This window comes from Filobasidium floriforme, assembly GCF_021052385.1.
Source record: "Filobasidium floriforme strain CBS 6241 chromosome Unknown HD553scaffold_5, whole genome shotgun sequence".
NCBI lineage: Eukaryota > Fungi > Basidiomycota > Tremellomycetes > Filobasidiales > Filobasidiaceae > Filobasidium > Filobasidium floriforme.
Genome location: NW_025763626.1, coordinates 342,356 through 364,655, shown reverse-complemented (window position 1 = coordinate 364,655; position 22,300 = coordinate 342,356). Strand labels below are relative to the sequence as shown.

Genomic DNA, 22,300 nt, shown 5'->3' with positions numbered 1-22,300 from the left:
TTTCGATATCCTTTCTCAAAAGGTATACAGCCCGGCATCGATCGAGCTACCAGCAGTTTTTATCGTCAACATGTCCAAACGAGCCAACGATCAAAGCGAAGAACGGGCGGCCAAGCAGCTCCGACAGGCCAACGACGGTCAACCGACGCAGAAGGCCGATGATGAGGGTATGGGCGAGTTTGAGGATCAGTGGGGTGATGAAGAGGAGAGCGATGGCGAGGTGATCGAGCACGATGTCGTCGAGGACGACGATGTCAATGGGGACGAAGACAGTAAGTTTCTCGAGGCAGCGTACGGGTCTACTCTGCACGGTATTTACTGGACATGCCTGACCTGCAGTCGAGATGATTGGTGCGATCGAGGATGAGGAAGCGGAACCTACTCAGCCGGAAAAGGAACCTTATATTCCCGGCGTCTCTCGTCCTCTCACCGCCGAAGAGATCCTCGAGCCCGATTACTCGGTTTACCAGGCTCTGCATCAGCTCGCCTACACCTGGCCTTGTCTCTCGTTTGACGTGCTCCGGGACGACCTCGGTTGGGAGAGGAACAAGTTCCCGCACACCGCCTGGGTCGTTGCGGGGACGCAGTCGGGGCAGGACGGTTCGAGCGACGGAATGGGAAAGAGCAAGGATGAGGTGGTCGTCATGAAGTGGGGGGGTTTAAGCAGGACCCGGGCAGAAGAGAGTGACGACGAGGAAGAGGACGAGGATGTTGACGATTACGACGAGGACGCTCATCTCGAGTTCCTCTCCATCCCCCATGTCGGCGGTGTTAACCGAATCCGAGCCCAAAAGCAACCGAGCTCCACCGGTCTACCTGCGTCTGGGACGCCTTACCACGTCGCCACCATGGCGGAAACGGGTAAAGTCCACATCTTTGACGTTCGACCGATGATTGATCAGCTCGCGAGCCCATCGACCGCCCTGCCCCGAACGGATAAAAGCAAGCGTCCCATCCATACCATTACCAACCACGGCAAGAACGAAGGGTTTGCGCTCGACTGGTCCCCTGCCTCTAGCTCGACCTCGGATCTCAAACTCTTGACCGGAGACATCGCTTCCCAGATCTACCATACCTCCTTGACCCCAACCGGGTTTACCACTCAACCCAAACCTTTCCTCTCGCATACCTCGTCGATCGAAGACCTCCAATGGTCGCCATCAGAAAGCACTGTATTCGCCTCGTGCTCGGCTGACCGAAGCGTACGGGTATGGGACGTCAGGGTCAAGAACAGGAAGAGCGTGACCGGGATAACCGAGGCGCACGACGAGGATGTCAACGTGATCAGCTGGAATACCGGCGTCGAATACCTGTTGTGTTCGGGAGGAGACGAGGGTGGGATCAAGGTGTGGGATCTGCGAAACTTGAAAGGAGGGTGAGTCGATAGGAGTGTCAAGTGTGTGCCGAGGTAGAACCCATAAAGCTCACCAAAGTCTCTCTTTTCTCCTCGACCTTTCATAGCCTCGCACAACCTGCACCGGTCGCTCACTTTACATGGCACAACAAGCCCATCACGTCGATCGAGTGGCACCCGACCGATACCTCAGTCTTGGCTGCAGCTTCAGACGATGACTCGGTCTCGCTCTGGGATCTCTCTGTCGAAGCCGATGAGGAAGAGGCCGCTACCAAAAAGCTCAACGAGAGCAACGGCGGGATCGTCGTCCCCCCGCAACTGCTGTTCGTCCACCAGGGGCAGAAGCACATCAAGGAGGTGCACTGGCACGCTCAGATTCCTGGTATGGTGTCGACCACGGCGGCGGATGGTTTCAACATCTTCAAGACCATCTCGGCCTAGGACTGGTGAGCTGTCCTTCCGGATGGATGCGGTGTAACGGACGTGGATCTTCAGGGCGTGTCATCAATGTTAATATGTATCTTTACCCATGTCATCATATAGCTAGCCGGCTCGATCGAACTTTGTCATATCGAGACACGATAACAAGGCGACTCGATGTTAAAAAGAGTGGACGATGTATGATGTGGCTGAACATCCAAGAGCACGGCTCGATTGACATGCACTGCAACTCGGCACGATGGGAAAACTACGGAAAGTTCGAAAAATCTAAACCTAAACCATCTGGCCTGCTACTGGTTGACGTTGCGATACTGGTGCGTCTCGTAGGCCTGGCTGCCGCGCTTGCCAAAGCCACGTCTGTGGCTGCCAGAACCGCGATATCCAGTAGAGGTGCCGAACCGTTGACCGCTCCCGCTGTGGTACGAGTTGTGGGCGTGATCCGTTCCGGGTTGCTGACGCAGGCCGGGCACGCGAACGGAGGCGGTGTACCTGTGAGGCTGATGTAAGCTGTTCGTAGTAGCAGCAATCGTCCCCATCACCGTGGTGGCACTGTGATGAGCATGTGCAGTGGCGAATTCCCGTGGTGCCGGTGTTGGCGTATACATGTTGAAGCGTGGCTCGAAAGCTTGCGGTCTCGGCAAGGGCATAGGGTGGTGAATGAAGGGAGATTCGCGCCCATGTCGTGGCGTCTGATACGGAAGACCCTCCGATTGCATCCCGCGCTCGAAGCGTACATCGTGATAGGATCGATAGCTGAAGCCATGATCGAACTCCTCCAGTCGCGAGCTTTGCGGGGTAGGAGGAAGAAGGGCGGTCTCTGTTCTCTGGTTGCTGCCATCTTCGGTCTCGAAAGACTGCCTATACTGAGCCTCGCTCGAAGCGGTCTGCCATTGCGTATGTTTCTCCGGTGGATGACCTCCGCTCCAGATAGGGTACAGGGTGTTTGATTCCGCCTGTAAGTATTCCTCTTCAGGTACCTCTTCGTGAGGTATCGTTTTCTTGTATTCCAACAATTCGGTTCGGTCGTACAATGCGTAGAGACCTTGTGGAGTATCAATGACTCTGACTGGCTGGAGCTTACCGCCTACCGAGTGGGGATGTTGTACACCTGGAGAATCCTCGGAAGCCGGCGCCTCAGGGTAGATCTGAGGGATCTCGACCTGGTATGAGTCAGGCGATTGTCGGAGCTGTGAATCGAGACCTCGGGAAGGGTCGAGATTCCTTTCGGCGAAAGAAATCTCTTGAGGTGGTAACGCAAACCTTTGGCGTTGATGGTCGGCTTCATTTTCCCACTTGAGGTGAGGGTGGGGCATGTCAACGTTCTGGCTTTCGAGCGGAGAAGCCATATGATTTCGTCCGTAAAGCGGCTACCGAGCGGGAAGGTTTGAGCTAAAGAGACCCTCAAATCTCTGAGCACATCACTCACATTGAACTGAGGTTGTTGAACGGTGCTATGTACTGGTGGGAATCCGGAAAGGGGTGGGACTGGAAGACCGTTTCGAACGGCCCAGGTATGCCATTGAGCCAGCATTATATTGGCTTCCGATAATCTTCGCGCCATCTCTTCGTGATGGAGAATGTCGGCGGTGACTTGAGGCGCTGGATAACGATAGTCTTGTCTGATCGTCTCAGACATGCCTCGTATCGATGGATAGGCCCGAGCTTCATGTTCGACCATCGCGACAGAAGGGTTTAGCTCTTCCCCATGCGCCAAGGCGTCCTCTAGCGCGGTTTCAGATTTTGAATCATCCGAGAGGATTGCCTCCGCCTCCATTGCAACTGGTGTGTCTCGCCCGGGATCACTTCTGGACCGCTTGCGGCCAGCCTTTGTATCGTTCGGTTCAACGTCTAATAGTTCATGGCTTGCATCATGTTTAAGGGCAAAGATGTGAGGCTCGCTGTGCGAACCACACAAAAACGACAGTGTGTCTGGTTCGGGCGGACCTTCCCCCTTGTCCACTTGTATCTGTGATTGCACGGGCACGATGGTTAGTCGAGTGAGTTGGATACTTTCGTTTCTGCGACTCACTTCATCTGCCTCTCCGATTCGCTTTGACATAGGAACGGCTTGCCGTTGTTCGTCACCGACGATACGGCAGTTCTCCCGACTTGCAGCGTGACGTGCGGAAGCGACAGACGTAAACGATACAGTGGCTCGGCGTGGAAGACCACCGCCTTGATCAAAGACGTTAACGGCCGTCTGATTAAAGATTGGCTTCATCAGGGGTCAATATCGCTGGGATTGAGCAGAAAAACTCACCACCCGGCCATAAGGCTTGAAGCGCTCGCGTACCGTATCCTCCGTATCGTGAATGGACAGATTGCTGATCTCCAAACTCATGCGCTTTGCAGCGGATCCGAGGCTGTTGGGTGTTTTACTTTGCTCCGAACTTCCTAGAGAGACAATGGGAGTCGGTCTATGGGCGAGGAAGGGGTCTACAACCGGGTTCGACGACATCCCGTCCTCTTTGGTATCCAGCGCAGGTATGTGGGTGAGCCCTAGCGATGAAGGGGTGACGGCATTATCCACGGGTCTAGGAATGTTCTTCGGGGTCTTCAACACAATGGACGGTTTGGACTCAGATGTCGCAGAGGAAGAGAGCGCTCCTGGCGACGGTGGAAGACGGTCGGCGACTGTTGTACTTGCGAGTTTCTGTTCCCGTGGGAGAGTGCTCGAGGCAGTCTCTTCGAACGAGTCTGAAGCATCCACTGGCTCCTCTTCGACTGGACTCAGCATCTTGACTTCCTTTCCGTGGCCTACAGGCGGATCCATATCGACATCAGATGTGTGTAGGGACGGCAAGCTATCGCCTCGTTGAGCTCTTGGCAAGGCCGGCCATTCTTCAGCGAGAGCGATAGTAGACTGAAGCGCGCGATGCTCTGTTCCGTTGGGAGAAGCAGGTTTAACCTTTGTACGTTCGACCGAAGAGTTGCGGATGCCATCTCTTGAAGCCATCGGCCCCTGACTTTGGTTGGCTAGGACACGTTGGGGGCTCAAGTCTGTAGGGGCTGACGTTGCGGTATCAGGCTTGGGCACGTAACAGACGACTCCGTTGAGAAGTCTAAGCTGCTGCGATGCCCTCAGTGAGCCGTCTCGATCCCAGTATTTGACGTTAAAACCTCCTTGATCCCCTCGAGAGCTGATCGAGGGCGTCATTGTTTCAATGTCGCCAAAAGGCTCGCAGAGCAAACGCATTGCAGCTTCATCGGAGGCAGCCGATTTCACGTCGAGGACTAGAGGCTCTATAGTCGCTACGTCGTTGCCATAGAAAGAGCGCATGTTTCGTTCTCTCTCGTATTCATCGGGGCATAGCGTGTTGGCGGAAAGGTCGACACGATGACGTATGCGGTACTTCTTGCGCCTTTCGTCGGAGCCGGCATACTCCAGATATCTCTCATACACGACCTTGTCGCCGACCGGTCTTCCTATCCGAGACAGAGGATGAAATCCGTTTCGGGGGCCAGAAGTCTTGTTGAGCTTGATGTACAACGGCCGAGTCCCTTGAACCATCTCAATCTTCAGCGCGTCTTTCACCTCGTCACCGGTCCATTCGCCGAAAGTCCCGGTGTTGTAAAGCAACACCCTGGCCTGTGGGTTGTCGATCAGACTCAAAGCATGCTCGCGGGTCTAAGGAAAGCGCGTAAACGTCGAAATCAGCTTACATGTCGTACACGCTCAGATCAAGCAGCTCACATCGATAGAGACAAAGGCGTTGTAGACAGCTGCAGTGGTATCGGCAACCAGGTTTCTGTCGAGAGGAAGATCAGCCCTGTCTCGAAGCGTTTCTTCAACAATATGCGACTTACATTCTTTCCACAGGGTAGAAAGCACTGAAATGGTCGCGGAGAATGCGTCTCATAGTTCCAGGATCTACGCTAGAATTCTTCCTTATCCTATATTCAGAAAAAAAGCGATCAGGTCACATTGTTTCGTTCCGCATCTCCTCTGCGCTGACTAACCCTGTAACAAAAAGAGACCTTTCATACGGTGGCCTCGGGCGTGGTCCAGGGAAGACCACGATCTCCTCTCCAGTTTGTGGATGTCGACTGATGTATGCTCCCTCCTGAAGATCCGATTGTGCTAAAGGGACCGATGAAGTGCCTCTGTCGACATGCAGTTGCGACACGGATTGTTTGGCGGGCCCGGAAGGTGGTCGGCACGAGGTAGTAGACTCCCGATTGCGTTGGTGATCTGAAACGCTCTCGCGTCCGGATTTGACGACAGTGAATGATGCCCCATCCCTCTTCTCGGTAGGCAGATAAATCTCGGAAGTGCCAGTCTCACGTTTCTCATCGCCAGGTCTTACGGAAGGGTGCGGAGTCGCCGGTGGCGTGCGTTGCGCTTGACCGGGCGACTCAGATGTGAGATCAGGTGTAAGGGGAGTGATGTGAGTCCGTTCGAGTGCCTTTGTGGGTAGGGACTTCGCTTGGAGCTGTGAGGTGTCGGGCTTCTGAGAAGCAACGGGGACAACTCAGTCTCGTTGCTTGAATGTCCGACGGACAAGATTTACTAACCGGAGAATCCTTCTCGCCGCATACCGGTTCAAATCGTCTGCTATCAGCAGTCGCTGATGCCGGACTGTCTACCTCTTCTTTGGCCAGTTTTGTCGCCACCAATGCCAATATGTCCACGTCCGACGCTTCACTCTCCGAATCTTCGTGACTTGAATGTCGAGCAGCACCGGTGATTCTATGCTGCTCCATCGGCTTCTTAGCTTTTCTGCGTTGCTGTTTCTTCTTGCGTTTACCGAATGCCTTTTTTGAGACGGGACCGGCCCCCAATACACCGGTGGAGTCTTCCATCCAGCTGTCATCGATCGTCGAGATCTCCGGGGACTGGGCCTCTGTCATCGGAGGAGATAGATCCGATACGTCAGCGGATACGATCGCTGGCTCTTGCACGATAGTCGCTTGATCGGTTTGCTTCTCCTGGAGCCGCTTTCGGCGCAATTGCTCGTCGACTTCCCGCCGGGCCTTGTCGACGGTCCATAGTTTTGTTCTATTCTCTGTCTTGGCTGTGTCCATCTTGACGAACCTTGCGTAGTAGACGGCAGAGGTAGGGTCATATGTAGGTTCTTCAGACTTGGGATAATGCCTTTTCAGGTCTTCGAGTGCCGCCACCCATGCCAGATAGAATTCCGCGTCGGTGGATGCCTCCCGAACATGTCTGAACATGGGGGAAGTTGACATCACGGCCCTAGTTGACGTTGAATCTACTTCTGATTGCTGTTGGGTATCGTGCGCGAATCCCCTGGGGAGACTTCGCTTTCGGATTTCTTCATGGGTCCCATCCCGCCCGAAGGTGGGACCCGTGAGCTTGTTGCTCTGCCTTTGTGGTCCGGGGCGGAACGGAGCAGAATCTCTTCTGTCACAGGTGGGACAAGGGAATCGTAAACCCGACTCGGCGCCATGGGCACAAGGTGGCTGTCGAGAATTCTCATCGGCGCCACCGGCTTTTCCTACGACCAAGGAGGGTTGGAAGCTTTGCTTGGATCTAGCGATGATATGCGGTTGGCGAAGGTTGTTGCGTCCAACAGGGACCGCTCCTAACACGTTGTTCAGCCTGAGCTTATTCTGCAAACCAGCATCATTTGCTACCGGTGACAAGTCGTTGAGTTGCCTGATTGTACGATGCGGTACGGAGGCAGAGTTCATTTCTGCTTCGGACTCGGATGCCGACTGGGAAGCGGTGGTCTCGTTTTCATCGGACTCGTGTCCAGATGAATGTTCATACCTGCCGTCATCCGAGCCGCAGAGCTTGACGCTGAGCGGGGTACCGGGACGACCCTCTCCCCCGGAAAGGATACCGTCGTCTTCGTCTTCGTCCGGCTCCTCTTCCTCGACGTCGTCACCGTCTTCATCGTCAGAGCTGCCCAACTCGTCCGAATAGCCGTCTCCGCTATCATCAGTCGAGACTTCGGGAAGCGCGACGGTCGATGTGGCTCGGAACAGGGAAGCGGGCGAGGTGGCCCTTGCCTCCCTTTCGGCTATGTTAAAGATACCGAGTCCAGAGGTCGAGTCTCGGGCAACATTGTTCGAGGTTGTGGGGCGAGTGTTTTGGGAGAGTTTGAGACGGGCGTTGTTCCATCCGACCGAGGAAGAGACGTCTGCCCGAGGCTGGGGAGGCGGATTGATAGCTAGCGCAGGCGCAAGACCTGCGTCGGATCGCATGTCGCGGAAAGATAGTTGGGTAGCTTCGCGTGTGAGACCGAGATCCGAGACCCTTTGACTGAACTGAGACATGTCACTTAAGTTGCGAAAGCCCGGACTCTTACTCGGAGGAGGAGCAACGCTGTTCGGTCTATGGACCTGCACGTCGTCTGGAATGTACGTGTCGACGATTCGCGAGTGGCGCGGAATGCCTACGTTGCGAAGATCGGGTACAGGTCGACCGGGCTCAAGCATGAATGCGACGTCTTCGGCTCGGTCGACATCCGTCATCTCGATGTCTTGGGGAATATTAGGTTGCACTTGGTCGCAGGAGCTGCAGCGATCCCGACATGCAGGTGCATGCCTGGCTGTGGAGGAGGTCGAGCTCGGGTCGAGCAGACCGTGCGCCAACGCGCCGAGCATGACGCTCTGATCATCGCGATCAGCTCTTTCTGTCATGGACAGCCGCGGGTCAGAAGGCTCGGTCAGATCGACGGGCTGACCGACGGACATTCTCTGTTGATGCTGGGTAGGGTTCGGCTCGTCCGCCGACCCAGGAGTGACGCCATCCTCGACCTGATCCTCCTCGTCAGCGCTGTTGGTCTCGCCAGGCCTACCCTTGGCAGAAGCAACGATGGTCGGCATGATCTGGGCATACTCCTCGTAATGCATGTAACTATCCCGCATGATCCGGGCCTTTTCTTTCAGTCGGACATAGTCCTTGACGCTGGCGATGTGAGCCGGTACCTGCCGCATGACTTTGTATCCGGCGGCGTAGCGAGGAATGGAGTCGGTGGATGTGTCGTAGTTAAGAGAAGAGTTCTTGCTTCTGACCATTGGCGATCTCGGGTCGATGGACCGTGTTGGGGTGCGTAAGTAGTCGGGGATCCCAGAATTGAAACAAGGAGTATGGTCCTTGATAACAACAGGCTCTTCTCGTCGACCGGGTGCTCGCTGCTTGGATAGCCTTGGAATGGGTAGCCTTCGGTTCAGCGAGAAGAGGCCAATCAGGCAGATGACGAGTAACGATTTGTAAAGATACGGGTATCTGTCACGAGGATCGGATGACGGAGCGTCACTAGCAGATATAGGTGGATAGGTCTGGGCGAGCAGGGTGGCGATGGGAACGGACGATGTTTATCGATTGGAATTGGTAGGTTGTACGAATCTGAAAACACAGATGTCGATCTGAGTAAGTTGTCTTCTAGTCTGCCCGGAATTCTTGGTTGCCTATACATACCTCAGGAGTTCTAGCGATGTAGCGGAGTGGCATTAACTGCTAGCGAGTCTATCGCGGTCTAATGGGGGTGAAGGCAGCTTGTGCCGACATCAGCTTTAACATGCATCGGCTGATTATCCTTTTACTCGTGCACTTACGACAGTATCTGCGTGGATGTGGATAGCAGATCCTGGACGATCGAGTTGCGATGTATCTCCTTGAGAGGTTGAGATTTGGATACTCCGGTTGTTGGGCGACGATGTGGTTGTAATCGTCTCGTTTAGATTGGTTTTAACGTGGTCTACGAGGCGGGTTCGAGTGGTTTTGTGTACGGTGTTTGATGAGAGTTGAGTGTTGATGCTGAGCTGATTGCTGGTTGCTGGTAAAGACAGAGTCGATCGACGGGGGGCGACTTTTGCGACTTGCTCCTTATATGATCCATTTGCTGTACGACGTACGACGGAGGTGACTCGATTTGATCAGAGCCTAGACCCAGCAAGAGGATCACGGGGGCGAAGAGCGACAAGCCAGTCGGCAGTGCAGTGCAGCAGACCCAGAGAGCGAAAGATGAAATCGGATCGAGATCACGAAAGCTGTGCTGGACGCTGGGCAAAGGAACAACCTGCTCCCCGATCCCCGTCCTCCTGCCTCCTGACATGCCGCCTCCTCGCTGCTGCTGGAACCGCTGATCCACTCAATTCCCCCGTGTTTCACGCCATAGCCGGCTACCACATCAGGCGCGCAGGCGTGTCCTTCTTCTAGCGTCGAATTCATGGGTCCAGCCGCGCCCAAACCTCCTGGAGAACGTGCCTCGAACTGTTTGTCGGGAGTGTGTCATCACATGATTGTCTCGGGCGTTCCAAAGGATAGGCGATGGAAAGGTATGATGAAGCCGGGGTTTCGGGTTTGATCGCTGATCGTTGATGCTTCGTCTTTTTCGTGCTGAGTGAGAATCGGGAGATGTTGCACGCAAACCGAGAACTTTGGGTGCAGGGGGATTGATCACTTGCATAATTCATGTCCAAGTAATATAAGGCTCACTGATCACTGAAATACTGACGCTGCGTGCATTCGAGCATACATTCGCTCACGTTGCGCCTTGTTGTTGCGAACTGTTGTTGCCCGAAGATCAAAGATCCACTTTGATCCATCAAGCCATCGCGCCATCGTCAAAGATCGGGAACACACCATCCCCGGAGAAAACCCTGTCCCCACGCACGGACCTTCATCAAGATTCCAAAGGCGAAAGAAGCATTCGGTGTTTTCGGGTCCAAGCGTTAGCGCTAGGTTTCACTCGCTTGAGTGCAATGCAGATCCCTCTCGGTTCCGCGCGACAACAACGACGGATGTCTCAGATGGTCGTCCGACTTGTGATTTCGGGTGTCACGAGGCTGTGCTCGTCATTGGCTTTCGTGCTTAATCATATATCATTTAGAGTTGCGCGAGTTGAGTGTTTCGAACGAACAGAGGGAATATGAAACGGCATAGAAAATAGCCCGATAGCTTGTACCCTATGATCTAACGGAGTGGAAAAGGGGCTTTCGTCTCTCCGTACGCCCATCATCTCACCAGTTGCTCCCGTCAACCCCTGTGAATTGCTTTCGGGCCCATCTCTCCAGTTCTCTAGGTCCAGCAAAGTTGGTCTTCCACATGAGAAAGACTCTGACCCCTTCATCCTTATCTACTCGGTATATCCTAAATGCCGTGTTCATCTCTAAGGTTAGATGGGGTCAATCCGCAACGTCTCGCGGATAAACCAGCACGCTCGAAAACCCCCCGAGGCGCGAGGCAGCAACCTGACAGGGCTCGCAATATGAAACGTCGAACGAAGCCCCACCAAGATGCTGTGACCCTCGTTACTGGGCCATGTTGCGGCAGACAGTCAATGTGCGATATGTTTCTGAGCACTGAAAGCGGTCCGCTACTTCTTGTAGCTTCTGGAGGCGTACGTTACTGCTACGCGCCCGTTCTTCAAGATGCTTGTCGCCACTCCTCTCAGCATCCCAAGCTGGACCGATGGACGGTCTGCGTTCGTATGCAACTCTACAGATGTAAAAAGGTTCGTTTAATTCGACGATTCTGCCTGGATGGCCAGCGCGGCCGACGGATGAAATGTCGCACGATGAAGTGTCTGACGGAATCAACGACGGTGAAGATTACCAGCCCTCATCTGGAGGTCTGTAGGATCTCAGGGACGTTCAACGTGGAACAGAAACGTGGAGGGGCCGACCACATGTGTTTCAAAGGCGAGAAGTTGGAGACACGAAGCCTGAACGTCGAGACCAGCTCGAGCAATTGCCTCTGCCGGTAGGCAGACCTTGCCTAGATCTCGATTGAAGTTGTCTGATTGACACAATGTACCCTCGCGAGCGTTCGAGATCTTCACGTCGTACACCTCGAGGCTTTCATCGATCTCCGAATCGGAATCGATAAAAATGGCACGACAACGCTGACCTGTCTGAGTAAGGCGGAACGACCTGATGACGGACCTTCGAGGAGGACTGGTGGATTTAGGCTGGCCTCAGAAAATCTGCTTAATCATCACACCCAGATCCCATTTATGACTTGGCTTGCTTGCTCGCGCTCGTTTATGATGATTTCGGGTCATCCGATGCGAGATGATAAATGATAAAAGTCCCCGACACGAGGTGCGGTATCAATTGCCGGAAATTTCGGGTTTGGGGAGGTATTCCGCTGCGAGATTCTCAAAGATCGACGAGCGATACAGAATAGGTTGGTGAAGGGTGGGACGATCCGAGTTCAAGTTGACGGCGATTGAATCACCGTAGCGAACCAGACGGCATTCCCCAAAGCCGAACATGTCACTACGCCTTTGCCGACTATCGAGAAATCTAGACGAGAGATGATGCCCAGTCGTCCCGTCCGGCTAATCCGTTCACCTTGGGACGACAAGTCTACGGTCAATGGGAATGGGAACGGTGGCGCGCGTGATGAATCGACTGGTCGCCCATTGGGCCATGCCCTGGCAGCTAGCAGCGGCTATACCCCCCTCGACTCGCGACTCGTTCATATCTCTCACCATCTATAACAGCAGCTCGCACACATTCATATACTTGCTTCAAGTAGCACATCACTCTAGATTCTACTGTACAACCACATAGACACGAAGCAAAGATGTCTTTCCGTTCTGCTTTCACCCCCGCTCTCCGAGCTTCCCGTTCGGCCATTCGACCTGCTATCAGGTCGAGGGTCGCCGTTCGAGGATACGCTACCGAGGTAAGTTCGACGATACGCTACGGGTAGGCTTGTATCATCAGATGTTCGGTCTCACTAACAACTCGCTCTCTGTACGGTATTCGTATCGCTATAGCCCGCTGCCAAGTCTAGCAACAACACCCTCATCTGGGCCGCTCTCGCTGCCGGTGTAGCGGGAGCTGGTGGGTACTACTTCTACGGCACCGATGCCACCCCCGCTGAGAGGGTCGAGGAGCTCAAGACTGCCGGACGAGAGGCCGAGCAGATCGCCGAGGCCAAGACTGGACTCGGGTTGAAGAAGAAGGAGGACTACCAGAAGGTTTACAACAGGATCGCCGAGATGTTGGAGGTCGACGATTACGATGGTGAGCTCGTGGTCCCTGGCTAGACCACCTCCTGCCTCGAACTCTTCGACAGCATAGAGATTGACAGCCATGACCATTCTCCTCTAGACGGCTCGCTCGCCCCCGTCCTCATCCGTCTCGCTTGGCACGCTTCGGGTACCTACAACGCTGCCGACAACTCGGGTGGTTCCAACTACGCTACCATGAGGTTCAAGCCCGAGTCGGAGCACGGTGCCAACAACGGTCTCGTGAGTCTGCTTCCTCTATTCACTGCCTAGAGGTCAGCACTGACAAATCATCTCGACGCCTTCCTCATCCTCCTTTGTCCTCGAAATGAACCTCCGCAGGGAATCGCTCGAGACCACATGGAGAAGATCAAGAAGGAGTTCCCCTGGATCTCTTACGGTGACTTGTGGACCCTCGGTGGTGTCTGTGCCGTCCAAGAGGCCGCCGGCCCCATCGTTCCCTGGAGGCCCGGTAGGATCGACGGTTACGACCACCACTGTACGCCTGATGGCAGGTTGCCCGACGGTTCCAAGGCTCAGGACCACTTGAGGGACATCTTTTACAGGATGGGGTGAGTCCGGCAGATAATCAGATTTATGCCGAAACTTTAGAAGCTGATGCGGTTGGATCTCTCGTCGGATAGCTTCAACGACCAGGAGATTGTCGCCTTGTCCGGTGCTCATGCTATGGGACGATGCCACACCGGTGAGTGTCACGAAAAGTGTTGTATTTTGTCAATTGGACAGTGAGCTGACTTGCTGCTCGCTCGACCGTAGACCGATCCGGTTTCGACGGTCCCTGGACTTTCTCCCCTACGACCTTTACCAACGACTACTTCAAGTTGCTCTTTGACGAGAAGTGGTCCTGGAGGAAGTGGGGCGGACCCGCCCAGTTCACCGACAGCAAGACCAAGTCGTTGATGATGTTGCCCTCGGACATGTCTCTGACCAAGGACAAGGAGTTCAAGAAGCACGCCAAGGCTTACGCAGAGGACCAGGATTTGTTCTTCAAGGAGTGAGTTCAGGTCATGCCGATTGCAGTTTCAGCGTATGCGCTCGAAAGAAACGGTTATTGATGACTGTACTTTCGTCGTTTCTCTCGATCTCTAGCTTTGCCAAGGTCTTCAACAAGCTCATCGAGTTGGGTGTTCCCAAGGCCCAGTTTGCTAGCGAGCCTTACCACCTGAAGACCATGGACGAGCAGGATGTTGCCCGTTAAGCCAGCTTCGGGTGATGCGTGAAGGGGATCCCAAGCTGGACTGTCATCTCAAACCCGTGCAATCGGGTTCGGCGTGCCGGGTTCAGCTCGGTTCTACCTTTGAGCCGTCGGAACTGTTGCCTCAGGGACCGACCCTGATGATATCCCTTTGATCGGTCACAAAAAGTGTCTTGTAGATGTCAAATACCTATCCTAGTCTATTCTATATTTTACTTCTCGACTTTGGATTCGGCAAAGGGTCGCAAGGAGCTAAATTAGGGGCGTGACACATTGTGGATCGTTTCGGCTGAGGAGGTTGGTGATCGAGATGTGTCAGTTCACGTCTGCGCGTCTGATGAATCGAGGCTTGTTGAGATCTCGGTGGTTTCGAATGGAATATTTCAACGAGTAGTTGCGAGCAGTACACGGTAAGTCAGGCCGATAAAACGTCTACAAACTCCGTAGAGTTCGAGTCCACTCTGATTCCACTAGGTCCTAGATCGAAACCGAGTTGCGAGTTGGTTGCTTGTGAGGGAATTCGGTCATCGAAGTCGAGAGAACAAAGAAAACTTGGGTGGTGGAATGATGCCGAGAGTCATTCCCGGTTCACGCGTTTCATCTTGTTTCGCGCGAGACAAGGAGGGGCGGGGGCACGGGCGGCGAGGCAGCAACGGCAGAGGATGGGCGGGAAAGGCAGGGGCAAAGTATTTGATGAAAACTTTGATCAGAGTCGATCAAGGTTTGGCAAGTGAAAGGAGGGTGCTCGAGCAGGGAGAGCACAGCGAGACGGGGGTGATGACCCTCCTTTCGATCATGATCCAGGAGATGAAACTCGGTGGGCGAAGGAGAATCGGAGAAAGCGAGTCGACTGCGGAACAACAAGGGACGACGCTCGTCGTCCTGCACCCCAGATCATCTTGGTTTCGCGATCAGACCATCAGGCCATCAGAATCATCAGACGCGATCACAACAACAAGGAAGAGCCCCGGCTGATACGTGATACACAGAAACAGCAGCAGACAACAAACAACACACACACACACACACGAGCACCACTTGGCGGTGCGGACATGATCGAGTGGCGTCGCGGCTAGCTGACGAGGACATATATAAGATCGAACGCCCCGCTTTGGGCAAATCGAAAGCCCCTCCCTCCATCCTCTCTCTTTCATCATCATCGACACGACACGACATCAAACTCGCTTTTTCGACTTTCCGACTTTCCGACATTTAGAAGAATCGCACATTTCACGCCGAAGGACAGCTCCACAGACCGGTTGACCCAGTCTCGAACTTCCCCCTTCGCCTCTTCTTTTCTGATATAGACGCTCGCTCTTCTTTTCCCGTATCGACATCTGCACAAAGGGACTTTCAAGTCATACGTACATCAACAACACTCTTTCTCATCATCAACCCTTATCGTCCACTACCGATACTGATACTAGACAACTCATTCTCCTACACAGACTACTACATTCGTTAAACCTAGCATCTCTCTTACGACCTTTTCTCCGGGACCTCGGAAGACTTTCTTCCAGAACCCGGCACGACAACACACTTCCTCGTTCCTTCGACGACCTTACTCTACACTACACATCACTTCATCGCAGATCGACCTACAAGCATGGTTGCATCAACTCTTGTTCGCGCCGTCCTCGGTGCTGCTCTCGCCGCTTCCTCCACCGTCGCTCAGTCTGATGCTTGGCACTTCGACATTGTCAAGACCCTCATGGTCGCCCGAATGGAGTGAGCACCGCATTCCGTTTCCCTTTCGGCCCCTCCACTGATTGACATCGATATTGAAACTCTCGCCAGCCCCATCGTCGATCCGAACCGACTCTCAATGCATATGCACCGGATCATGGGAGGGTCCAACTTTGCCGCTGGGTATTCGTACGAGAACAACCGGGCTTCGGACTGCAGTACCGTCTACACTCCGTTTGACATGTCCAATTACTGGTGCGCACGCGAAACTGGTCACCGGGTAGGTTGTTGTCGATAGCTAACGATCCTTGCTGGGTTTAATGGTCGAATAGGACGGCTCAGATGTACTGGGTCAGCAACGACGCCAATGAAGTGAAGGAAGATACCACGTACACCTCTGTCCCCGGAGGCCATCGTGTGAGTCCTGCCTATGCCAAACCACTCTCTAACATTTTCAACTTCGCTGAACAACTATCCTTTCGCTGGCAGTTTTACTACTTCTTGACCCGAAACGCTCCTGATGTGCCCGTCAGCCCTTTCCCTGAGGGACTACGGATGCTCGCTGGGAACAAAGACGCCAAGAATTGGGCCGAGACCGGATTGCCTGAGAACGCTTGGTCTTAGTGAGTTTTGCCGCTTTCCTATCCTTCCGAGCCGGATCGTCGCTGACAACGACGTTCGTGGCGCACGTACAGCACTTGTCAGAAGAGCAGGACCGACATGAGTCAGAACATCGCGGTCTCTAGTTGGAACGAGCTCGACACGTACTGTCCCGAACTGAAGCTTGATCTGAAGTTCCCTTCTTGGTAAGTAACTATGCGATGGAACAGTCATACTGGTACAGAGGCTGACCATGGATTGTATCTATAGTTGGGATGGAAAGAACTTGTACTCGGACGATGGAAGCCACATGGCCGTGAGTGGATACTCAACCCGTATGATCTCCCCACTCGGTTTAACTCCCTTTTTCGGTATTGCAGTACCCCAGTAACATGTTGTACGGTGTCTGTCCCCTTTCTCATCCCGTCAGGATCCCCGCCATCATGTTCGAGGTAAGTTTCGCCTGTACTTGTTGACATATGTGCTCAATTTTCTAATCTGCTCGTTTGTTGCGCGTGATAGACTACCTGGCTCTTGCACGAAGTCATCAAGGAGACTGATCACCCCAAGAACCGCATCATCCTCTCGAACGGTGACACCACGTGAGCAAACTTTCGAATCTGTGTAGGTAATCTTAAGCTGATCCGACTCGCTCAACTCAGTGGTTTCGGTACCCACGTCGATTTCGCCAATGTGAGAACTGCTCTTTCAATCCACAGCAGATTGAGCTAACATCTTTGGGTAATCTCCAGGGTTGGAACACTTCGATCTTGTACCAAGCTTTAAATGATCCTCGATGTGTCAATGTCGGCCACTCGATGTCAGTATCATCCGTCCTATGCCTCCAAAAGACAGCATTGAGCTCATCTGCGCACATGAGAAAAAAACAGGCCCGCCACCGACTGCCCCGTCTTGAATATCAACTACGAGAGCGGACGTGATGCTGCCGAAGCTTGCAAGCCCATGCGAGGCCGACTCGACGAGGACGGTACACAAGACGGCGTTGCCATCAAGAAGCTTCCCGGATGCAACCTTCCTTGTAAGTCCGGCGACTTTGTGCTGTCGTGCGCGCTGCTAACCGCGTTCATGCTTGCCACAGGGGCTTCCGGACCTAAGCCCACTTGCGACGACAAGCCGACCAATGACCCCGACTTGACCCCCTTCTTGGGAGTTGACATTCAAGGCTACGTCGCAACCGCTGCCGACACTCTCAAGGTCTACAAGGCCAACATCTTGTCGCAGACGGCTGACGAGTGGCAAAAGGTTGGATGCATCGGCGACTTTGGTTTCCCCGACCCTACCATGTGGCACAGCTGGGACAAGATGAAGGTCGACTCGTGAGTCAATCGGCAGCCCGTATATTCTTCCCGGTAGAGGCTGAGAGGAATTCGTACACCGTACAGGTGCCAAGACTTCTGCGGCGACATCGGGATGCCTTACGCTAGTTTGGTGAGCTTAAAGTCCAGATTCATATTGCCTCGTCCCCTGACTGATCTCCAATGTGATTGATTAACAGCGACTCGGATACCAATGCATGTGCTCCTCTGTGCTCAACAACAACGCAACCCTCGTCCCGGATGACAAGTGCAACAAGGCTTGTACTGGTAAGCTACGTCTCGCCTAGCGCTCGCCTGCCTGCGCACCTACTGAACCGTTTGCGATCATGCTACTAGGCGATGCCAAGGTCAACTGCGGCGGCGAAGGCTTGATGCAGACCTTTTACAAGCCCACCGTAAAGGCAAAGGCCCCTTCGGCTACAGACAAGTCTTACGTTGGCTGTCATGTTGACGGCACCGTTCAAGGCACGAGGAATCCTGATTGGACCGACGTCGACGGCTGCCGAACTTACTGTGGCGACAACAAGAAGAAGTACTTTGGTGTCTCCAACTCGAGGTACTGTTTCTGCAGCAACGAGCTCAAGCAGGATTCCTGGGAAAGTCGAGTCCCCGAGATGGAATGTAAGCGATGTCACACACCGAACGATGCCCTTTAGTGATCACTGAACTCGCTTTTCTGACTCAGGCAACGCCAAGTGTCAGCTCAACGAGGCGCAGACCTGCGGCGGAAACTCTGACGGCTACATGTTTCAGAGCGTGTTCTTCGTGTGAGTAGTTGCTGATGAAACGTTTTTCATCGGTTTCAGGCATGAATTGACAAATGGTTTCTCGGTGCGATAGTGATGGAGAGGTCGAAGTTCCCGTCTCCCAGACTACCGCCCCCGTTCCCCAAGTATCATCATCGGGGGCTGCAGCCGCGGCCAGCACCTCCTTTGCTGCGCCCACCCCGGTCGGAGCAGCCAAATCTGGTGCAGCCAATATCGTCGCCACCTCCACTGCAGCATTCTCTTCGTCAGCCAGCGCCGCTATCACCGGAGGAGCCATGGACGGTGGCAAGGACAATGTCAGCCCTACGAAAGCGGTGATCGGTAACATTGCTCTAGCTCAGCCCGTTGCAACAAAGACTTGCAAGCGCACTCGCAAGAGGTCCCAACGGAAGCGTCAGATGCTCCGTCACGGACAGCCGATCCAATTGTAGGCGGTCGGAAGGGTTGAAAGGTGCCTGAGGCAACTATCGTTTGGTGATTCCGGTTTATGAAACGGTCTAGCGATAATCTGTAATCCAGGTGATACAGATATGACAACATATACACAATATTGGCCGTACTTTGTCCCTACGAGCCAGCGTTCTGCGTGGCGTCTGAAGGGATGCATGTCCATACTGATGCGCCTCAGCTTCGGCGATCGTCATTGTGGTAAATCTGCATGTATATACAACGCGGTCGAAATAAGGGAAATCTAGAAGAGTCCAAGAAGATCGTCGTTCTGCGAACTGTTCATCGTCTTTGGTGCAGGCTTCGAGGGTGCTGCTCCGAATCCGAAGTCGTCGAGCCCACTGAATGCGTCAGGTTTGACAGGTGCAGGTGTTATCGATGCTGCAGATAGCGCGGACGCTGGCGAAGAAGCCATGCCAAAGGGTGAAGGAGATGATGTGGCCATAGGTGTAGTGGTAGGTGCAGTCAGCGTGTTGGTTGCGAACAGATCCATCAACTCGTCCAGCGGGTTCTTCGCCAATGCTTGTTGTACCGAGGCCGACTGCGACCCGCTAGGCGCGTTGGCGAATGCCGAGGCGGATATCGACGTGTCTGCCATCGCTGCTGGTTCGTCCATGTCAAAGTCGAGGAGGTTTTCTGCCTTTTGTCCCTGCGCCACTGTCTGCAGCGCTTTCTCCTGAATATTATCCTCCAGACTAGGAGATTGCCGCGCATCAGTATGATAGAGTCGGTGAAAACACATTTCGCCACTCACTCATCCTGTCTTCGCTTTGCCATGTCCTCAGCTCCATATCGACCACGCCCAATGAAAGTAGCGGCCGGCTTGTGGTAAACGCTGGCCAGCGACGATATCTCGCCGAGCAGCTCGTCCAGTACTGTTGCTGACACCGTTGTTTGTGGCAACGAGATGGGTGGTTTGACGGAAAGTACAACAGCCTGAGCGAGGTTGCATCAAGAATAATCAGTTAGAGCTGAAGGAGAAACGAGAAGGCCTTGTACTCGCTTTGGCAGCTGCAGGATCCGTAGACAGCAATCGCCAATACACGTATGCCTTATCACGGACGTCAGGGTTATCGCAGTCCTTCGTTGCCGCCTGTAACACTCGCTGCACTATCGCTTGCGAGCCGTCTGGTTTCTTCAAGAAGAGCTTCACTATCGCTGTAACTGTTTGCAGTTGCACCTGACGATGACGACAGGAGTTTAATACACAGTCCGGCAAGAGTAATTTCGAGCTTGACAAGGTACTCACAGCGTAGGGCTCCTCCTTGAAGCTCTCCAAGAAGATCCCAAGCAATTCATCGGCGTTCTCAATCTTCTCGGCATATTCACCGATAATCCAGATCAAAGAAGCCTTGGCCTCAGGCTCGTCCAGGTCATCTAGGTTGGCACATAGAACGGGAATGATACCCTCGTAACTGTGCGGGTATTTCCGGAAAATGTCCTGCAAGCGATGGTAGATTATCAATGATCTGCTTGATGCCAAGCATACTCTATCCTGGAATTGACCTTGATGACCACTACCCCTTCCTGCACCACGTACGAAACCCTCGTCTGAATGAGATCCAGTAGCAGTTGTACACATCGACCCGCCGCAGATTCGATCTTGATCGCGGTCTGACCGATCGCCTTGACCGCTTTCCTGACAAAGTCAACATCGACTTCTGACGCATATCTATCGATCTCGAGGTGAGCTATCCCGGTTTTTTAAAGAAAGTGAATACCGACGTACTCCCGCAGTTCGCCCAACAAGGTGTCGACATTCCTGTGATCTGCCAGTCTGACCATAATATCTAGCTTCTCCACCTTGACATACGGAGGATCGTTATATTTGCAGAAAAACACCCTCATCTCGTTGGCCAGAATGTCTGGCCTCTTCTGCAGCAAAAGATTAATGTTCCTCAAGGCGACCCACTGAACCTCAGGAGCCGAGGACACAAGGGTAACTGATAGGTTTGCCAGGATCAGCCTGGTAAACCTGAATGTGAAATATCGATTCCAGACTAACCAAGAGGTGGGGCCATCTTGCGGATAAGCTGCGTGACTAGTTCCTGACGTCCGACATTCCTCATATGAATCATGATCACCTACAAAGACGTGTCCGTTAGCTTCGCGAGCTCGGTAGAACGCCCTTCTGTCAACCTACTTTGACGGCACCGAGCACCACCGCCGCATTCGCGTGCTGAAACTGAGGCATCACTCTCTCACAGATATGCTCGCTCTCCTTGTCATCCTGAGCCTTGTACCGAGCAAGAGCGTTCAGAAGCGCGATCCTTCCCCATTCAGAGCACTCGTTGAGCGCCAAGAGGAGCTTTGATAATGTAGGGGGGTCGATAATGAACAAGGTGGGAGAAGGCCGTGTAGCGGAAGGAGGAGGACTCTCGCCATCTGCGGCAGGAGAACCTGGTCGAGATGGAGGCATGCTCTGAGCAGCTTCGTGAATGTCCATCAGAGCGGTCACAGCGTTCGCAACAACCTAACGAAAGCGCCTCAGTCCGAGTTCACCAGCGTAGCAGAATCCGTAGCGTCGCCTCAACTCACCATCGGATTCCCGTCACCAACCAAATCCCTCAGCATTTCCACGAAACCCCACTCGACACACAGCTCTGGTTTCAGCTCGAAAGCCTTGGCGACGCACAGCGCGGCCGTCTTTCGGACGTATGGGTTGTCATCCTTCAGACATCGATTCAGAGGTTCTCCCAGGTACGTCAAGATCTTCTCTGCCTTCAAGGTCGACATGGTTCGAATGGCCAAAGCCCGGACGAGCGGGTTGAAATCGGCGGTATCCTGCATGGCTCGAAATTGTCAATCGACTGACCTAACTCCGGGTAGCGACCAACTCACCTTGACAAAAGTGTTGACAGCGAGGATCACGAGCTCTGGTTGCGTCTTGGCATAGTTCATGAGATAGAGGTATACGAGCTAAGGAAAGGCCAGAGGTCAGGATCGAACTTGCTTCATCAAGGGACAGCGGCATACGTACTTTCTTCTGCTCCAAGTCGTCAGTTTGCTAGAGTTGAAATACATCTTTCGTGAGCTTTTTAAAGTGGATCTCTTGGCTGCCTTGCCTGCTCACCATGTTTTTCAATACGTCAGGGAAAAGACCGGATACATCCTTCCCGACGGTCATGTTTGCGATGACACGCTTGATTGCATCTGCCCTACGATCCCGGTATTCCGAGTTGAGCTCTGCGCGAAGCTCAAAGTTCTCGCCTGAAAAAGTAGATCATTACTATTAGTCCACTTGGTAGTATAAGAAGCTGAGAGCAGCTTGATGAGGCCAGGGCGTACCCTTCCTGGGAGGTGCTCGACTCATTCTTGGGGTTATGAGTCCTTTGTTACGCCTAGTCGGTTCGCTGTTGACCGAATTGCTGGCCAAGTGTATACCAAACTAAGCTCCGAGGCTACGGTTCACCTTGAGGTATTAGCTATGTGTATGACGTAGGGATCGAGAGCCCACGCTTTGACGATGTGGTTGCCATATTGAGGCAGCTCTGAGCTAACCAACTCTCTGACATGCA

General features: G+C 53.6%; 6 protein-coding genes across 6 annotated transcripts; 3 read left to right on the top strand and 3 right to left on the bottom strand.

Moving 5' to 3' along the window:
* Nucleotides 1-4: 4 nt before the first annotated feature.
* Nucleotides 5-2,105, top strand: HD553DRAFT_185128 (WD40-repeat-containing domain protein). Its single transcript, XM_046176977.1, has 3 exons — nt 5-272; nt 340-1,375; nt 1,462-2,105. The coding sequence occupies exons 1-3, from the start codon at nt 71-73 to the stop codon at nt 1,793-1,795; spliced, it is 1,572 nt and encodes a 523-aa protein (XP_046038412.1). The 5' UTR covers nt 5-70; the 3' UTR covers nt 1,796-2,105.
* On the bottom strand, nt 1,941-3,583 carry HD553DRAFT_185156 (uncharacterized protein). The gene is made up of 2 exons (XM_046176979.1): nt 3,222-3,583; nt 1,941-3,121 (listed from the first exon to the last, which is right to left on the bottom strand). Exon 2 carries the CDS (start codon nt 3,106-3,108, stop codon nt 2,086-2,088), a length of 1,023 nt encoding a protein of 340 aa, XP_046038411.1. The 5' UTR covers nt 3,109-3,121; nt 3,222-3,583; the 3' UTR covers nt 1,941-2,085.
* HD553DRAFT_185155 (uncharacterized protein) lies at nt 3,584-6,958 on the bottom strand. The gene is made up of 6 exons (XM_046176978.1): nt 6,311-6,958; nt 5,756-6,246; nt 5,603-5,689; nt 5,490-5,544; nt 3,825-5,423; nt 3,584-3,761 (listed from the first exon to the last, which is right to left on the bottom strand). Exons 1-5 carry the CDS (start codon nt 6,818-6,820, stop codon nt 4,023-4,025), a joined length of 2,544 nt encoding a protein of 847 aa, XP_046038410.1. The 5' UTR covers nt 6,821-6,958; the 3' UTR covers nt 3,584-3,761; nt 3,825-4,022.
* Nucleotides 6,959-12,121: 5,163 nt separating this feature from the next.
* HD553DRAFT_281777 (mitochondrial cytochrome c peroxidase) lies at nt 12,122-14,319 on the top strand. Its single transcript, XM_046178138.1, has 7 exons — nt 12,122-12,401; nt 12,496-12,745; nt 12,833-12,972; nt 13,072-13,301; nt 13,374-13,435; nt 13,507-13,744; nt 13,840-14,319. The coding sequence occupies exons 1-7, from the start codon at nt 12,300-12,302 to the stop codon at nt 13,946-13,948; spliced, it is 1,131 nt and encodes a 376-aa protein (XP_046038409.1). The 5' UTR covers nt 12,122-12,299; the 3' UTR covers nt 13,949-14,319.
* A 1,232-nt stretch (nt 14,320-15,551) lies between these two features.
* Nucleotides 15,552-18,949, top strand: HD553DRAFT_367287 (uncharacterized protein; the record flags this gene model as incomplete). Its single annotated transcript, XM_046184122.1, has 17 exons — nt 15,552-15,673; nt 15,743-15,886; nt 15,964-16,048; nt 16,121-16,254; nt 16,327-16,437; nt 16,502-16,547; nt 16,612-16,683; nt 16,754-16,833; nt 16,894-16,924; nt 16,984-17,051; nt 17,122-17,270; nt 17,331-17,568; nt 17,635-17,680; nt 17,748-17,835; nt 17,905-18,189; nt 18,254-18,335; nt 18,409-18,949. The coding sequence occupies 17 exons, from the start codon at nt 15,552-15,554 to the stop codon at nt 18,764-18,766; spliced, it is 2,139 nt and encodes a 712-aa protein (XP_046038408.1). The 3' UTR covers nt 18,767-18,949.
* On the bottom strand, nt 18,887-22,254 carry HD553DRAFT_307063 (adaptin N terminal region-domain-containing protein). The gene is made up of 13 exons (XM_046179380.1): nt 22,071-22,254; nt 21,856-21,992; nt 21,763-21,789; nt 21,624-21,701; nt 21,321-21,566; nt 20,926-21,255; nt 20,788-20,866; nt 20,512-20,725; nt 20,289-20,454; nt 20,032-20,223; nt 19,786-19,962; nt 19,537-19,718; nt 18,887-19,477 (listed from the first exon to the last, which is right to left on the bottom strand). Exons 1-13 carry the CDS (start codon nt 22,093-22,095, stop codon nt 19,027-19,029), a joined length of 2,304 nt encoding a protein of 767 aa, XP_046038407.1. The 5' UTR covers nt 22,096-22,254; the 3' UTR covers nt 18,887-19,026.
* Between the last annotated feature and the right edge of the window lie 46 nt (nt 22,255-22,300).

Coding starts and splice junctions, on each gene's coding strand:
- HD553DRAFT_185128 (XM_046176977.1), top strand. CDS start 71: ATGTCCAAACGAGCCAACGATCAAAGCGAAGAACGGGCGGCCAAGCAG. Junction 273..339: donor TGTCAATGGGGACGAAGACA/GTAAGTTTCTCG, acceptor CCTGACCTGCAG/TCGAGATGATTGGTGCGATC. Junction 1,376..1,461: donor CTGCGAAACTTGAAAGGAGG/GTGAGTCGATAG, acceptor GACCTTTCATAG/CCTCGCACAACCTGCACCGG.
- HD553DRAFT_185156 (XM_046176979.1), bottom strand. CDS start 3,108: ATGCCCCACCCTCACCTCAAGTGGGAAAATGAAGCCGACCATCAACGC.
- HD553DRAFT_185155 (XM_046176978.1), bottom strand. CDS start 6,820: ATGGACACAGCCAAGACAGAGAATAGAACAAAACTATGGACCGTCGAC. Junction 5,545..5,602: donor TTCTACCCTGTGGAAAGAAT/GTAAGTCGCATA, acceptor TCCTCTCGACAG/AAACCTGGTTGCCGATACCA. Junction 5,424..5,489: donor ACGCCTTTGTCTCTATCGAT/GTGAGCTGCTTG, acceptor CGCTTTCCTTAG/ACCCGCGAGCATGCTTTGAG.
- HD553DRAFT_281777 (XM_046178138.1), top strand. CDS start 12,300: ATGTCTTTCCGTTCTGCTTTCACCCCCGCTCTCCGAGCTTCCCGTTCG. Junction 12,402..12,495: donor TTCGAGGATACGCTACCGAG/GTAAGTTCGACG, acceptor GTATCGCTATAG/CCCGCTGCCAAGTCTAGCAA. Junction 13,436..13,506: donor TATGGGACGATGCCACACCG/GTGAGTGTCACG, acceptor GCTCGACCGTAG/ACCGATCCGGTTTCGACGGT.
- HD553DRAFT_307063 (XM_046179380.1), bottom strand. CDS start 22,095: ATGAGTCGAGCACCTCCCAGGAAGG. Junction 21,790..21,855: donor CTGACGTATTGAAAAACATG/GTGAGCAGGCAA, acceptor TTTCAACTCTAG/CAAACTGACGACTTGGAGCA. Junction 20,224..20,288: donor AAGGGGTAGTGGTCATCAAG/GTCAATTCCAGG, acceptor CATCGCTTGCAG/GACATTTTCCGGAAATACCC.